This window comes from Rhea americana, unplaced genomic scaffold, assembly GCF_003343005.1.
Source record: "Rhea americana isolate MKP2758 unplaced genomic scaffold, rheAme1 scaffold_97, whole genome shotgun sequence".
NCBI lineage: Eukaryota > Metazoa > Chordata > Aves > Rheiformes > Rheidae > Rhea > Rhea americana.
In genome coordinates this window covers 1,774,721-1,791,006 of record NW_028187166.1, presented here as the reverse complement: position 1 = coordinate 1,791,006, position 16,286 = coordinate 1,774,721, and the positions used below count along the sequence as shown (strand labels likewise).

The 16,286-nt window shown below is 44.4% G+C and overlaps 4 protein-coding genes and 4 non-coding genes across 9 annotated transcripts in view; 5 read left to right on the top strand and 3 right to left on the bottom strand.

The window, feature by feature from the left end:
• Positions 1 to 1,357, bottom strand: part of SURF6 (surfeit 6) — a 4,192-nt gene extending 2,835 nt beyond the window's left edge. The window contains exon 1 of the mRNA XM_085325234.1: positions 1,337 to 1,357. Coding sequence (XP_085181360.1) covers positions 1,337 to 1,357 — 21 coding nt within the window. The remainder of the gene's footprint in view (positions 1 to 1,336) is intronic.
• MED22 (mediator complex subunit 22) lies at positions 526 to 7,375 on the bottom strand. Of its 2 annotated transcripts, none has more exons than XM_085325294.1 (4): positions 7,161 to 7,375; positions 6,611 to 6,691; positions 5,974 to 6,182; positions 526 to 1,910 (listed from the first exon to the last, which is right to left on the bottom strand). In XM_085325294.1, the coding sequence occupies exons 1-4, from the start codon at positions 7,281 to 7,283 to the stop codon at positions 1,718 to 1,720; spliced, it is 606 nt and encodes a 201-aa protein (XP_085181420.1). In that variant the 5' UTR covers positions 7,284 to 7,375; the 3' UTR covers positions 526 to 1,717. The 2 variants fall into 2 exon arrangements, with proteins under 2 accessions (XP_085181420.1, XP_085181421.1); XM_085325295.1 differs by having other exon boundaries at positions 526 to 1,916; positions 7,161 to 7,369.
• Positions 7,376 to 7,403: 28 nt separating this feature from the next.
• On the top strand, positions 7,404 to 11,711 carry RPL7A (ribosomal protein L7a). Its single transcript, XM_085325293.1, has 8 exons — positions 7,404 to 7,468; positions 7,995 to 8,115; positions 8,584 to 8,733; positions 9,571 to 9,711; positions 10,071 to 10,150; positions 10,569 to 10,699; positions 11,154 to 11,223; positions 11,553 to 11,711. Exons 1-8 carry the CDS (start codon positions 7,466 to 7,468, stop codon positions 11,655 to 11,657), a joined length of 801 nt encoding a protein of 266 aa, XP_085181419.1. The 5' UTR covers positions 7,404 to 7,465; the 3' UTR covers positions 11,658 to 11,711.
• On the top strand, positions 8,443 to 8,515 carry LOC146584142 (small nucleolar RNA SNORD24). Its single transcript, XR_014898275.1, has one exon. It is a non-coding gene; the product is annotated as a small nucleolar RNA SNORD24 (small nucleolar RNA).
• On the top strand, positions 9,430 to 9,495 carry LOC146584141 (small nucleolar RNA SNORD24). Its single transcript, XR_014898276.1, has one exon. It is a non-coding gene; the product is annotated as a small nucleolar RNA SNORD24 (small nucleolar RNA).
• On the top strand, positions 9,823 to 9,899 carry LOC146584140 (small nucleolar RNA SNORD36). The gene has a single exon (XR_014898274.1). It is a non-coding gene; the product is annotated as a small nucleolar RNA SNORD36 (small nucleolar RNA).
• On the top strand, positions 10,421 to 10,493 carry LOC146584139 (small nucleolar RNA SNORD36). Its single transcript, XR_014898270.1, has one exon. It is a non-coding gene; the product is annotated as a small nucleolar RNA SNORD36 (small nucleolar RNA).
• A 973-nt stretch (positions 11,712 to 12,684) lies between the features above and the next one.
• SURF1 (SURF1 cytochrome c oxidase assembly factor) overlaps positions 12,685 to 16,286 on the bottom strand; it is a 4,204-nt gene continuing 602 nt past the window's right edge. The window contains exons 2-9 of the mRNA XM_085325233.1: positions 16,147 to 16,228; positions 15,894 to 16,021; positions 15,442 to 15,524; positions 14,664 to 14,855; positions 14,253 to 14,325; positions 13,713 to 13,875; positions 13,157 to 13,238; positions 12,685 to 12,877 (exon numbers count right to left, since the gene is read on the bottom strand). Coding sequence (XP_085181359.1) covers positions 12,811 to 12,877; positions 13,157 to 13,238; positions 13,713 to 13,875; positions 14,253 to 14,325; positions 14,664 to 14,855; positions 15,442 to 15,524; positions 15,894 to 16,021; positions 16,147 to 16,228 — 870 coding nt within the window. The 3' untranslated portion in view covers positions 12,685 to 12,810. The remainder of the gene's footprint in view (positions 12,878 to 13,156; positions 13,239 to 13,712; positions 13,876 to 14,252; positions 14,326 to 14,663; positions 14,856 to 15,441; positions 15,525 to 15,893; positions 16,022 to 16,146; positions 16,229 to 16,286) is intronic.

Below are 16,286 nucleotides of genomic sequence, written 5' to 3'. Positions count from 1 at the left end.
CGGGGAGCGCCCGCGCCAGGAAATGACGCGCGCGTCGCCCGGCAGTGACGTCACCCCACGTCCGGCGCCTTCCCGCCGCCCTCCTCGCTCCTTAGCGAGGCAGCGGCGCTCAGGCCACCGCGAGGAAAATGGCTCCGCTCGTTTCAGCGAGCTGCGATACCCCGTCCTCCGAGGAAAGCCGCAGCACAGGCCTCTTTCCACCCCTTCCCCCAAACCCTTAATGTGTAAGGCCTGCGTCAAGGCGAGTCCGCRCAAGCTCTGCCCATCGCCAGCCCGGAGCAGCCAAAATTTGGTGGGTGCGGAAGATATACACGGCTCTGCTGGAAGCTCAGCAGCAACGCACTCTTGCAGGCTTTATTACAGTGATTATTTCTGTGCCGTAGATAGGACGTAGATGGCTCTTATTCAGGATCAGCTGCAAGATGAGATGGATTAAAAAAAATAAATCAGGAAAGCACTTTCTAATGCCTATTTGTGCTTAGAGCTTTCACATAACCTTGTGGCTGAAAACACACACTTCAAAAATTATAGAAGAGAATTTTATTAAACCACCTAATTACCAAAAAAAAAATGGAATGGGAGAAAAAAAAAAGTAAAACAAAATTCACATCCTTGGAAAAGAAGTTACAGGAGAATGCTGAGAAAGCTCAGCTAAGACATTTACTCTSAATGCATCAGTAGCTCTGTGGTTTCCAGACACTAAGCTGCAATTACCATATTCAAGTACAAATACCTCCTTCTTTAATTGTAGTTAAAATTAATTGCAAATAAAAAAGGCAATGGAAATGCCAAGTGGCTGAATAACTGTGGACAAAACACTGAAAGCATTTCTTAGAAAGGAAACTGCAAGAAACTAACTTAATATCCCCTCAATTGTCTTCAGTTAGTATTYTTTTACTAAATGAAACTTAACTGACATAAACGCTAGCTTTGTATTAGTTCAGGCTATGTTAACAGAAAGTTTCTGTGTAAACACTCGAAGAGGAAGCAGACTCAACTCCGCTACTGCTTCTCTCTCTTGCATTGAGCAAGTTCCATCATCAATACCACAGTGATTCCTCTGTTTGCCCCTTCATTTCCAAATGGAAAAATACTGCTCTGACAAGTGTCTTCAGGAAATCTTCCTCCCAAATAACAGCTAGATAAGAGTTCAAGTTTTTGAAGCACTTACCTAAAGAGTGCTCTGTAAAAAAAAAAATATCAGTGAGATTCTTACTCCAATTAAGTATTACAGAGGTTCGTTGATGACATCCTGAAGGAGAAAGACTTAAAGCAGCCAGAAAGTTAACCACCTTAATTCTGAGGTAACAGAGGATAAAACCCCCAAAACACTCACTACACCTAAAATTTGGCTCATGTCTTATCCCAAAGAAGAAATCTGATTCCCACTCTACTATGTACTAGATGAGATTCAAATCAAAAAAATACTGGATTTCTAATGAATTCTACATGTAACTGTGACAAAGTAATCCTAACTCAAATTTGTTAGAACAATCAAATTTGTATTTACTTATTACTTTCTCTCAGGAGAGAGGAACATTCATGGCAATGTCCCAGGTATGGAGAAAGCGCTGTGGACAGTGAACAGCAAACTGCAAATAATGACTCCAGTGCATTATCCTGAGAGTGGGAGATGTGCGCTCAGTACAGCAGGTGGAAGACTTCCGACAGCTCAGTGCCACCAGGAAGAACATGTACAGGCAGCAGAGAATCCTCTTCAGGAGTGCTCCGTCGGGCCTGCCCCATGCCCATTCACATGCGGGTGCGATGGGGTTGAACTCTGAGAGGTAGCAATGCTCTGCTCTGCTGCAGCAGTTGTCAGAGGCATGGAGAGGCTTTCAGGGGACAGCGTGGCAAGGTCTTGTCTCCAGTAGGCTTCACACAGTGGAAGATCATTGCTGTCACACAGACTGTAGCTTTCCAGAACAAAACCCCAGTAAGGAGATAGAGCAGGTGCAATCAGAGAAGGGGAAGAGAAGGAGGAAAAAGCAAGACAGAAGCAAAGCATTAAGAAAACGGCAAAAAAAATGTTCATGGATGTAAGGTCTGTGACCACAAATTCATCATAGCTCTTACACCACTGGCCTTCCCTAAGATACCCCTTAAGGGCTGATGTTAAATCTCATGCGCTTGATGAGGATTGGGAATTTCAGAGACAAAATTGTTATTGCAAACTGAGACAGAGGTTGAATTTTATTTCAAATGCTGCAAGTGCCTAGAATGATGTGAATTAGAATTCTAGCATTCCCAAAGACAAGAGTTTTGCCACTGATTTCAGTGTGATAAGGCCCTTATTCATAATCATTTCACTTGGGGCTAGATCATGACCTGAAGGAGGAAAATAATCAAGCTTTACATTTAAATTAAGCAAAAAAGCTAACTCAGTTGTTTTAAGGCCTGTCCTTGCAGTGAAAAGGAAGAAACCTTATCTGTACCCTTGCCCTTCCATAGAGGGGCTTTCTTTTGAAGCCTGATTATAAAATCCTGACAGCTTCTGTTTTCAGCAGACCTTGAGTTAACAATTCTAAAAGCAGCTTGCTGAATTCAGCTACTGTAGACTACAGAATTGGATGAACCATCAGTATGGCAAACTAGTATTTTTAAACAATTGGCTAATTCTTTTCTGTGCTTTAAGGGAAATACCACACAAAAGGACCAAAATTAAAGAGAAGTGATGAAAGAGACTTGGGGGGGCGGGGAAGAGAAAAACAAAAACAAATGCCAAAGAAGAAGCTGCACATACAAGAGACACGCAAGACAAAGTGAGTGCTAGAGCAGAAAAAGGCTTGCGTTCAGAGTAAAACAAACCCAAATGGTCAAGTGGTTTTGTTGTTGCAGCTTTATTTACATTTTTAATGTATGGACTTGAATAGATGCTTATGGGAAATATTTTAAGTGTAAAAATATAAGAGACACTTCAGGTTGCACAAACACGTAACATGTTGAGATCTAACCCCACACAAGACAACTCCTGTAATCTCAGGGGAAGAAGCAATGGAGCATAAATGCAAGTTTGGGCTTTAAGGTAAAAAGGCAAGCTAGACTTGGAGTTACTGCTTTGCAGAATAAGCACACAGAGCCCTGGCTTCAAGCACTTACTTTTGAGCTCTTTTTCTGGTAGCATTACCCAGCTGTTTTGAAAAAAGGAGGCAGCAGATACAGGCATTGYGTTTGGGGTTTCTGAAAAATATCCTGAAGGATTCCTTTTGTTGGGGCATGAAGATATATAACCCTCTCCTACAGTCCCCAAAGCAAAGTGCAGCTTTATCCAGTTACTGAGGACCTTCAGGACTAAACTAGAACTACTGTCCCATTTCTGAGTCTTAGACCTAGGCCCTTGTTCCCAAAGAGAGCTGGGCCACAGCAACCATCACATCTGTCTTGGCAGGTGAACTACTACAAACACTTCAGCTGTGTCAGAACTATACCTACTTCTCCTGCTGCCTCAGGAAGAACAGCTTCAAAAGTCTAAGCTTCACCTCTCATGTAACACTCCTCAGAAGTCAGGGTGAAGAGAGACTACTGCAAGGCCCATGACAGCMCCACCTTACCTGCTACTGTCCTTTGATTGAGGCTATCTCATTGTGCAGAAGGCACTGCACTGCTCCCTCAGGACGTATAGCCAGGTCTGTGTGCAAACGAACACACTAGGAAACTACTTGAGCATAGGAATTGAAAGCAAAGACTCCTTCAAAATAATCTATTCTGCTTTAGTTTCAAAGATCTGTTTCCAGGTTTTGTTGTTAAAACCTCTCTGTGGAAATAAGAAGTCTAGCAATGAAACTCAGCCCTAAAACTTAGCTGCATCCTACCAGTTACTTAGTAGGAGGTGTGTGTGTGTGGGGGGGGGCATGTCCTAAGCAATATTAGCATAATAGGAGTGGTAACTGTCAAATAGGGGAAAACACCCTTGTACAGACTTTTCATAACTATTGGGAATACACAGTGCCCAAAGGAACAACATACGTCATTAGGCAGCCCTTAGTTTTACAGCATCTGGAGGTATACCAGTGTGGGCAGTTCCCTTTCCTGCAGCCTGCCCTGGAAGGATGACCTAAAATAAACTAACCAGTACCTCTTTAGGAAAACTAGAGCAAAGAAGAGCCATCTGGCAGAATAGCTGTACGGAACTCTGGTGTCCTGGCCTCACTGGACTGCAAACCTCTAAATCCTGCGGAATCAAGCCCCACTAGAAAGTAACAGACAGTGCAGACAGGCAGCCCCAGCTGGGCTCCCAGACCAGCATACAACAACTATTTGTGGGCAAGCCAGCTATTGTATTTACAGCCATTCAAACATGATTAACATTCTAGGACTATCTGACACATAATAGAAACCCTCTCCCCACATCAGACAATATGGTTTCATCAAAAATATCTTAATATTCTAATTATAAAAGAATTTTGAATAAATCACTTTTTCTGTATTTACACACACATTCACACGTTTCTTTGGCAGAAATAAAGACAGGAAAGAGCACAAGAGGAGAAAACAGAAATAAGTGCTAAAAGAAAACTACTAAAGCACTAGATACTGATATAGAATATGATGTTTCAGTGGAGGGATCATAGCTCTCGCCTAGCCAAGTTTTGTCATCTAAAGCAGCATGAAGGCAAATCCATTTGGTGTAATCAGAAGAGAAAAACATTTGTACTTACAGGTTAGTTCTGTTAAGGGTTGCTTTATACAGCATGGTCAGTGCCAGACAGCTGAGACACTACACCAGCACAGTCAGTGCCAGAGAAGCACCTCCAACACACAAGGCACTGTCATCCACATTGGATTTCTTTAGATGTTAACTGCATGCAGCACAGCAGCAGTTATCTWGTGGATAAGTTCCTGACCTATAATAGCCTGGACTGACTAGACTCATTTCTGAGATTTCTAGGACCCTTTATCATCCTGAGCAAACTGAATAAAACTTGAGAAAAAACTTTAACCTCAAGTTTTCTTGCAATATTGCAGCAGTTCCTAAACTATCATACTAGTGTCATCTTGCTCTCAAAAATCCTTATATTGCCCGTAAACAATGGCCTACTTTTCAGACACATTGAGCACTTACRGTTTTAGTTGATTTAGTTGGTGCTATAGACATCATTTCTAGAAAAGAAAAATCTAGCCATTAATTAAAGATTTAAMTAAAATTTCACAAGCTTAAGTCAGCTTTTGTTTAGTGCTCATGTCATTATCGCACTGACTTTGCTTAGCTTGGACAGTACAGCCAAAATAATTGGCTTCTCATTTGTTTTCTCCTGCTTTCATCTACTGTGTCACCTAGAAGTGCTGGAGTGCATGGCAAAAAAAAAAAAAAAAAAAAGACTGAATCATCTAAAGTTTCTTTTCTAAGTAAGAGTCTTTTAAAAATATTAAAAACCCCACCAACAAATCAGTATCAAATCCTTCATTAAAAAAAATTCTATCACAATCTCTCACAATTTAATAAAATTGAGAATGTCTTTCGCTCATTTCAAATGTTTACCTCAGTGGGATTTCAGGCAGCTGGGGCAGTGGACTAGAAGAAAAGGCACACTGTGTAACCAAGTCACTTGTGAAAGAACTCACCACAAAGATATGGAAAGTTCATGTCATCTAACTTTAGAAGCTAGTCTCTCTAGAGAGAGAGACTCCTCCAGAGGGATTTTGAACAGAAGCCTAATTTCCCCCAAGGAAATGCCTCTCCCTCTCTAAGATTCCAAAGGAAGTCTAAGCAAATTTTCCATCAATCTAGTCACCTAAAGCRGGCACCTAGAGATGGACACTCTGCATATTGTTATCGTGACACTTATACCCTGCAGGATATCTGCAGGGAAGAAGCAACTGCTTTAAGTTGTAGAAAGTTTGACCTAATTAAAAACAGGGGAGTGAAATTTTGTAGGGAATCTCTAACACCTGTAGGCTAATGCCTATTTGTCTGGGTCAACTCCCCCAAAAGGGATGGAGTCAGTAGGCAGAAGTCCACTGCTCTATTTGTACCTGGAAGAGTAATATTCTTCTTCTAGCTCGTACAGGTCAATGGAGATTTCATCCCGWAGTGCAATCAATTTCTTGTCACATTCCTCCTGCAAACTTTTAAGCTGCTGGTTGCGCTGGTTGATAGCTTCATTCACAGAGGGAAAATCATTGAGGATCAAGAACTGCTTCAGATCCGACACAAGTTTCATCAGGGACTCACCAGCTCGGACCTTGTAGCATGTAAAGAATTACATAGCATATTAAAACAATGCTCTGCTCCAATTCTGCAACAAGACCTGAAGCTGCTGCTTCAGCCTTATACAGCACAAGGCTATCAATAACAAACACTTTTCCTTTATTCAGTATTAAAAAGTCTCAGCAGTGACAGCACACTGATAATATCTACGCTATAAAGCCCAGAACAAAGTGGTTCCCACTTTAGATCAGCATTCAGAGAAAAGTCTATAGTTGACAATCCAAGCTACCCAGCTTCCCTCCAGAGGGGTGGCTTACCCAACAGCCACCCCAGTTAACAGATTACACTTCTGGCAGCAGTCCATATTAGTATTAGGCACATTACTAGATGCTATAATGAACCAAACAGTACATGACAGACCCACTGTCCAACATGTTTAAACAGCAGCAGAGCAGTACTTACAATGTTTGCAGCTCTGACATGCATCTCATAGTTATCCTGTTCACCCTGGGTTGCTCGAGAGACTTGAGTTTCATCCTCAATCTAAAGGAAAACAACCCATGCACCTATCTTTAYACACTGAAATCCTGAGATGCGACTGCTCTGCTGTAAGGCAGCTCCTTTCCACCCAGTCCACACCCGGAATCCCCGGCTGGCCACTGGTCTGTAAGGCAACCACAGACTGTCTTTGCTACCTGGAGCCCTCCCCAAGTTGGCAGCACCTCCCAAGAGCTTCAGCACCCCACGCTGAGGGGTGGGGGGCAGGATGGCCGGGGGCGTCCCACCCCGGGGGAGGAGGCCTCCCCTCTCGGGGGACYTCGGCGCGCCCTCCTCCTCTCCCCTCACAGATCCCCTCTCCTCCTCCGACGGCCACTCTCCTTCTCCCCTCACCGATCCCCCCCAACGGCCGCCCCCCTCCCCAGACCTTCCTTCCCTCCCTCCCCTCACGGGCCCCGCCGCGACCCCTTCCCTCAGGGCCGCCCCGGCGGCTGCACCGCGCTGGCAGGCCCACCTTGGCGGTCTTGATGATCTCGGTGAAGTTGTCCATGATGGACTTGACGTCATCCTTGAGGCGCTTGTTGTAGGACTGCAGCAGCGTCTCCTTGCTCTGCGGCAGCACCCGCTGCTGCGACATGATGGCGGCGGCCGCGCGCGCTCCCGGTGGCGCCCCGGGGGCGCGCGGGGAGGGTCCTGCCCCTTTAAACCCCGCCGTGCTYCCGCCGCGTCTCGCGACGCGCCCCCTTCTCTCGCGAGACTTGGCGGCCCAGCGCTATTACCCAGCATGCCCCGCGGTCCCGTTCTCTTCCTCAGTCCAAGATGGTGAGTGGCGGCCGCGGCGCGGCGCGGGGCCGGGACCGGGGCCATCCGCCGCCATCCGCCCACTCCGCCGGGCCGGGGACCGGCGCGGAGGGGGCGCGGATGCAGAGCGGCGCGGCGTGCCCGCGGTGACTCTTTGTGCTGGGGTTGTGGCGGCTTGGGCCAGCCCGGGCGAGGCCTGAGCTGGGCCTAGCCCGCCTGGGGCTCCTCCCGGCGCGGGCGGCCCTGGGGGCCCGCTGGGGGTGTTCGCGCCGCCTGCGGTGCGGTTTCGGGGACCCCTGGGTTGGGGGAGCCTGCGGCTCCTCGGTGCTGGCTGCCCAGCTGATGGGAGCAACGAGCTGTTTTGAGTTGGGTCTGTTTTTAAGTCAGATTAGAGGATTTGCTCGCTGTGGTAGAGCAAGGCGTTTTCATGCAGGCTGCGATTTGGTACCTGCATAAGGGCGATTCTGGGGGGAAGTGTATGCAGGCTTTGTTAAGTGTGTGAGCATTTGAGGCAAAAGAAAGATGAGCGTATTTCTTTTTTTTGCAGCCGAAAGGAAAGAAGGCCAAGGGCAAGAAGGTGGCACCTGCCCCTGCTGTAGTCAAGAAGCAGGAGGCCAAGAAGGTTGTCAATCCTCTCTTTGAGAAAAGGCCCAAGAACTTTGGTATTGGTGAGTAAGCAGGTATTTGAGCTGTTCTACTTGTTGTTCAAGATTTTCTGTTTGTTTTATAGACAGGTACTTACAAATAGAGTATAAATATATATTTAGGTATATTCTAAGAAGGCGGTAGGGTAGTGAAGGTGGTAAAGGCAATTGTGTGCTTACTTGCAGTGATGGATCTTTCCTTCATTAAGTATCTAAAAGTAACAATAACTAGCTAGTCTTTGAACGTTAAAAGATTCAATATCTGGTTAGATTGTGTAATTCTCACCCTTTTACATCAACTGTAATGCAGTTAGCTAATTCAGACTTTTATAGGACTGTTTTTTGTATGTGTGCAGATGATGTGAAAGAATATTTGCTATCTGAATGATAGTGCTGACATGTAACCACCAAGATCGCTGATGCACGCCTGTCTATTCTGTGCTGTTTTTTGTGATCTTGGAACTGCTTTGGGTTAAAAGCCTATATTTCTAGGACAGGATATCCAGCCTAAGCGTGATCTCACACGTTTTGTGAAATGGCCCCGCTACATCAGACTCCAGCGCCAGAGGTCCATTCTTTACAAAAGATTGAAGGTGCCCCCTGCAATTAACCAGTTCACTCAGGCTTTGGATCGCCAAACAGGTAAAGATGTGCCTTCCAAAATTCTCTTGACTTGGAGCTTTACTGGGACACGTGTCAGAGGAGAGAAAGGAAATTAAGGTTTCACAGAAGTGAGCTGGAGTATCTGTGGTAGCAACATAGTGGAGCTTTAACAGTGGCTGTGGTGATGTGACCAGCAAGCTGTAGTTTTGTGAAAAGTGTTTTTTTTTTGGGGGGGGGGTAAATCTTGTTAGTTAAGTGCCTTGAAAAGGGACTAGAAACTATCAAATCTCCTACTTATGACCCAAAACCAAAATTGTCCTAATTGCATGTTCTGGTTTCCATTCTTTTAAGTTCATGTGGGAATATGTAGGATTCTTCACTGTGTAAATAGATTGTGAAAGCTGTCACAGCTTTTGAGGGAGAGACAGCATTCTGCAAGCTGATATTGATATGGGGGAAGAAGAGTCCTAAAGGGCTTATGCAAACAAGTAAATAGTCTTTTCCAAGTGACAGTGTCTGTGCAAGAAACTTTAAACATACGTAGAGTGACTCTCTCATAGATGTTGCCAAATAAGTTGTTTATTTTAAAGGAGAACACGAACCAGCTTTAACCATATTTGCTGTGGGGGCCAGCAGATGTTTCTTCATCCAAACAATGAAGGAGCTCTCATTGCCAGCAAAGGTGCACGTAAACATGGGTTTTAGAAGCACTCTGCTGGCTCTGTTCTTGCACTGTGCAAATGATGCTAGTTATTTGTTATCTAAATACATTTGATGACAATCACCAAGATTGCTGGTGCCCTTGAGTTCTTTGAAGGGTAATGCTGAGATTCTTGGGCCGTGCACCTTAGGAATAAAGTTCGTATTGCATTTCAGCTACTCAGCTTCTGAAGCTGGCACACAAGTACAGGCCTGAAACTAAGCAAGAGAAGAAGCAGAGGCTGCTGGCTCGTGCTGAGCAGAAAGCTGCAGGAAAGGGAGAYGCTCCAACGAAGAGGCCACCAGTCCTCCGAGCAGGTAACTTTATATGTGGGCTTGTCTGCTTGTGTATGCAGAAATGTGAGACTTTGTTAGATCGCTAATTAGAAGAGTTGGCTCTCTGATCCGGCTAAGCAATTGGACAAGCTATTGCAATGATGTATGAATTTCTTCACCTGAGCGCAAAGTGAAGAGCAAAACAGACGAGCTTTTTAACCCTGAGCTTTAGCAAATGTCCCCCTTGTGCTACTTGAACAGCTATGAAAAGTTTTGCTGTTCTCATACTGAGGGCCATGCCATGGAATCTGAGCTGGTCACGTTAGGCTTATATGAAAGCTCTGAAAACAGATTGGCCTGGAGTAAAGCCTTTCTGTAATTTGTTTTTATTTTTTTTTCAGGTGTTAACACTGTTACAACTCTGGTGGAGAACAAGAAAGCTCAACTTGTAGTAATTGCCCATGACGTAGATCCCATTGAGGTAAGTGCACTCAGTGGACATGTTACAGGCTATCTGGGTCTATTCCAGGTTGCCCATCTCTGAAAATATCTTTTGATAGTTATTAGCTCATAAGATGAAGGAGAGAATGCATTAGCTTTAGTTGAGGTCTGAACTGGGCTTGGGGTAGAATGCATTTTTGGACAAGTTTATTCTGTGTAGAAAGGGAATATATTAAAAATACCTCTTTACTGGAACTGGAATGTTTGTGCATGTTCATAATTGTCCTGGTGTTAAAATGAGGCTTGGCCCTTGCAATGATGTATGAATTTCTTCACCTGAATCAACAATGAAGAGCAAAACGAGCTTTTTAACACTGAGCAATTGCCACAGCCTAGATTGATTCAAAGAATGAAAAGTTGTTTCTGCCTTAATGATACAGTGCATTGCCTCTTTTCAGCTGGTGGTTTTCTTGCCGGCTCTGTGCCGCAAGATGGGAGTGCCATACTGCATCATCAAGGGCAAAGCCAGACTGGGGCGACTGGTCCACAGGAAAACCTGTACCTGTGTTGCCTTCACCCAGGTTAACCCGTAAGTGTTCTGCATGCTGACTTAATTGACTGTAGTTGAGAAAGGAGCTGCCTTTCAGCACAGATTTTAGGATTTACAGGAAACAAAATTGGGTTGCTTTAGCTTAAAGTAAAACCAAAATGTGCTTGGGGTGAACTACCTGTATAATGGTTAATATAGATGTCTTGTCTGAAGAGCTCTATCACATCCTGGAGATGTGGTTTACCTTAATTTGCTAGAATGGGTGGTTACTCTTAATTGGAATATGTAGATGGAACTATAATCGTAATCTGAGWAGTGCAGTAGTGAGTTCCTAAAGCATTGATGGTTTAAGGAGTTAAATATAGGCATCATTTGCAAATGATTAACATGCAAAGTCATGTTGGTTTTAAGAGCTCTTTAAATCCTATGGCAAAAGATCTATTGGGGAACGGTGATGCTAGTACTCTGAAGAAACTAACACTGCCACCAACAGGGAGGATAAGGGAGCCCTTGCAAAGCTGGTGGAGGCTGTCAAGACCAACTACAATGACAGATACGATGAGGTGAGTATCATTCTGCTGTCACCAAGTTTGGAGCAAATGCAGCTAGCACAGTGCTAGGACTGCACAGAGTATAGCAATTTATGCTAGACTCAGCCCCTACCCACCAAGTGACAGAAATTCCATGGTGTCCAAATACAGCCCTGTTCACAGGGAAAGATTTTAAACCGTAGTCTCTCTGTGCTGTCAGAAAACAGAGTTCACAGCTTCAAATGTGTAGGAATTCCAAACTGTGAGAGTGTTCCGCTTGTGCATAAAGGAGTGGAATTCTGCAAGTGATGATATTCTAAGAGATTGTATGAGGCATCTGACTTTTTCTCCCTTCTTTCCAGATCCGTCGTCACTGGGGTGGTAACGTCTTGGGTCCAAAATCAGTGGCTCGCATTGCCAAGCTTGAGAAAGCAAAGGCTAAAGAACTGGCAACTAAGCTGGGTTAAAAATGTACTGGGTTGCTGCCATGTTTCTGTACATAAAATAAACCTTCAAATTAAGTTTTGGTGGTCTCTGTTAATGGGAGGGTTTTGTATTGTAATGGTAGCATGTTACCTTTGCCATACTTCTACTTAAAAGCTCTCTCTGTGTTTTCAASCAAATGACTGAATAGAACTGTACAGAAATAGTTGCATGGAACAGGTTATTACCTTAGATAGAACAACCCCTYTTAACAACTAGTTCTATGTAGTAATTCCTCTCCTCTGAACATCAATCAGCTGCCTGTCAAAAAGTTTGTTTGCATGTGCTGTGCGGTTATAAAATGGGCTTGTAAAGACAGGTATATAGTACTCTTTAGAGCTTTTTAAGCAGATTACAAATTAGCACCTCTTTATTAGGAGGTCTGTAACACCTCTTCCATTGCAAGACTGAAAACATGCTAAAGTAGTGGAGGAAGAATCTAAATCTGTTTGTCCTTGTGTTCTTCCCTGGCTGCTGACTTGGTTTTGCCTCTTTGTCAGAGGCTACCATGCTTGGTAAGGCTCCAGCATCATCTGAGAGGGCAGCTTGTTATTCTGTTATCCTGTGCTCTTGCAAAGCCACACACTGCCTTACCCCAGCTAGACAGTATCCACAGTATCCTTTAATACAGGTCTGTCACTGTTGAGATCTAAGATGTGCAAGCAAGTCACAAGATAAGCATCTGTACCCCTTTTATTTATTCTGATTCATCTGCACTGAGTCACTGTCCGGACATCAGGAATGAGTAGTTTGGAAGTACAAAGGAATTCTGTGACTAATRAAATCTTTCACCATCATTTGCTGAACTTCATGAAAAACAACAGTGGAGAAGTTTGAGCTCTGTAGCTTACAACCACTGCTCAGCTGTAGTGGAAAACTACCCTTGAGCAGTCCAGTGAAGCTGCTCTAAGCAGCCTATACAGGCACGTACAATTCTGGAGTTTCGATGTTCCCAAGCTGCAGCCAGAGTCGCTCTTAAGAGCTCAGAATTAGCATCCATTGGTCAAAGACTGGCAGCTGCGTGAATTTATTGAATGCATGACTTTGAAACTTGGGATGCCTCTGTTCTTCAGGACTGATTGCTGTTGAAAAACTAGTCTTGACTGTACATAGAAGAGTAGAAACTAGCATTTCCCCTCACAGAGGTATCTTTTGTATAAATTTTCTGTACCACATGAATGAAGTTGCTGCACATAAACCATACCTATGAGAGAAAATAAAACCATGCATTTATACCTGTTTTCAAGAGGGACTGGATCTCCTTAAGCTGGCAGCAGTTTGCCAAAGCACAATTATTTCAAATTGCCTTGGAAATACTACTTAGCTGCAAACCTGGAGTTTTAACCTAAGGGCTCATTCAATCTCACTGAAGCAGGAGCTGAATGCCAGGTGAAAATTACTCCCTTGCTTTAAACAGGAGGCAGTTTAAAGCTCTGTAGAAGAACAACTGGGAGGACAGTCAGATGCTGGGTGGGTAACTTACCATGTGATGATGTACTGCATGTGCTCGTTTCTCAGGCTCACCCTTGTCTGGCCTCCGATGGGCCCTCCTGGGACTGTGCTTCCTATAGGTGCAAGAYAGTGCATTAATTTAAATCTTAAGGACAGTCTGCACTGCATATAGCTGTCCTTTCTGTGAGAAGAGAGAAAAGCAATAAATGTGGTAAATCACTTGGTACCCTACTTTTCATAGGCTACAGTGTTCCCAAGCTACCAGTAAAAGCCAAAGCTGTGGCTCTGGTTTTGGGATCAAGCCATCAAACATCAYCTGCTGTGAATCGGGGCAATGGACTGCATCTCTTCAGAGCGTGCTACCACTCCCCCATGCTGGCATCACTTTCAAAATGCCAGTGRTGCCATACTTTCAAAATGTGATGCCACTTTCAAAATGCCATACTTTCAAACTGGTAACGCCTCGCAGAATACAGGAAGAGAAGAAGAAGGTCCCCAACGCCAAGGAAAATCTTACAGCTAGCTGAAATGAAAAGGGGGGAGGMCGATGTACACTGAACATGGGGTTAGGTTCCTCTGTAACTTACTGAAATCTGCATCAATAAAGATGGGCTCAGCACCAGTCACCTTTGCCATAGCCTCCAGATCACGATAATGCCAACGGTTTTTTTCAATGTTATTTTCAGGCACAAAAGGTTTCCGTGTTTCTGACAATCTCACCACCCCAGTGAGATCAATTTCATCTTCAATCTGAAGAGAAGTGCAGGAGACAAAAAGAAGAAACCTTTCAAAATTCACTTCACACTYCTGCGTACCAGGTCCTGCTAGAAAAAATGTTACCTGTGGGGTCTGGTTACAAAAGAAGTGGTAGTGCCATACAGCAGGACAGGGCTGAGACACAGCAGGGAAAAAGGCAGATCAGGATTAAGTCCTTGTTTGTAAAAACACTTAATGTACTCAATAAAAAAGGTGGGAGAAAAGGTCAACTTTATTTGAGATGTGCAATGACTCTGTACGTAAGTAACTTTCTATGATTCTGAACACAGCTCCTGCCTTTGTCAATAGTGTCTCTGCGTAATCGCTGAGTAGAAAGTAATAGGCAAGGCTCCCCYCCCCATCCCTCTTACCTGCCCCTTCAGCCTGGTCTCTGGTTTCAATCTCTTTTTGGGCACAAATCCTCGGTTAACTAAAATTGTGACCCTAGAGTTATATAAAGAGGAGAAATACAGGTCAGTAGAGAAAGGAAATTTTTCATTATTCCTGCTACTACCTAGAGCCAGATACCCAAAAAATACATTTGATGCCAATTTTTGTGTCACCTGAGTGCACATTATAATGGATTTCAGATACAACTYGGAATCAAGCCTCACTGACTTCATAGGTTGTGAGAGACACTTTTAAAGGGACAGTGAGTGATTAACATAAATTCAACCACTAAAGTTCAGCTTTTCAAAACAAAAGTAAGCTGCTCAGATGAAACATGACTTTAATTAGCTACACATATACATGTTCTCAGGCTTGTSTGGGAACACACTTACCCGAGGTCTGTGCAGTAGAAAGGGGTAATGACATTTGCTCCATTTTCCGGGTTGGACGTCAGCCGTCCAGCTTCCCTRGCTTCTCGTTCAGGATCCACAAGTGACCGTGGCAAAATATAGAGCTCCTTGGAGTGGTCAAAACGCCCTCGGACCTTTACAGGCCTGTACTCTAATTCTTTCAATTCCATAGGGCTGCAYGGAGCAAGATGAAAACAAAATCATGGCTGTGGCAGACAAATCAAACCAGAGGATTTTATTACGGGATTCTCCCTTTTCCCCATGATTTTCTCTAGGGCCAGTTGGCAAACAGAAAGAGAAGACAAGTACCTCCTAGAATAAGCAGCTGGCTTAAGTTTTCATTACTATCATAGCAAGTTAAATCAGTAAGATCATGCATATGTAGAGTACAGCTCTTTTTCCATGATATGGAAGTGGTGCTAGTAAACCCTCCTCCGGGACATCTTGGGCAACAGCTCCTAAACCCTCCTCTAGGCTGAATTACATACCACATTCTCCAGAACAAAGATTTGACCCTTTTAGATGTCTTTAGAGTATCCCATAGGGATGTGTTTGCAATATGCATTTAAAATAAGAGATGTTTTGACAAACATGATGTTTATCTGTTCTGTTTGCTTGTGCTTTCTGATTTCCATTGCACTTCTCCATTTTCATGCAGTTTAATTTAGCATAAACTCATTGGTAGGGGACAATATCTAATATCACCAGCACACTGTCAGTACTTTGCAGGCAGCAAACCGTAACGACTCAGCTTCCTTACTCTAATGTCAGAGGGATGGGCTCTGCAGCAATTCTTGATGCCAGCTGTGCAATCAAGTCCAATTTCCACTTCCGTCGCTGAACCTAGAAATACACAAAGTAATTCCTACTGGTAGAACAGAGCAGTATAACAACCTCGGCAAGCCTAAAAACAGAGTCTCTTTCCTTATCAGTATTTTCTCCCTAAATGTGGCCTAAAGCAGGATAATCACAGACTCAGAAATGGAGGCTCCTGACTTCTTTTGTGGGGGAAATAAGAAATACTGAAATAAAAGTAAAATAAACGAGTCTCTCATTCAAAGACTTGCATGAGCCTCAGAAATGCACACCAGGAAAACTAAATATGAAATAATATCTTCCAATCTTTACCCTGTGATTTGAACTAGATCACATTACATAGCTGAAGATGGAAACRCCAGACAGCCCTTAAGTGCTTCGCTCATTTATTGGTACCTGCCATGTGCCAAGGCAGAAGGTGGTCAGAGGGACSAGGAGAAGGCCCCACTTGAGTAAGACACCCTCTTCAGATGCCTCAGCAGCTGCCGATGAGCTTCGTGGTCTGCAGGGCCTCGAGCAAATGTCTGGAGAAAACCAGAAGGAGGAAGAGGATTTGTACAGCTGAAAAGGTGCCGAAGTCCCACAGGAAATGCMACGGTTGGAGCACGGCGGTAAAGGGGGCAGAAGCCCAGGCCGAACCTTTCCTTACCTCCCGCGCGCTGAGGCAGACCAGCAGGCGCTCTGGGAAGCGGGCAGCCGAGACACGCTCTCCCGACCCAGCGGCAGGACACCTGCGCGGAGCAAGAGCCACCTCTGAGGGCCGCGGGCTTCGCTCGCCTCCTCCGGGCC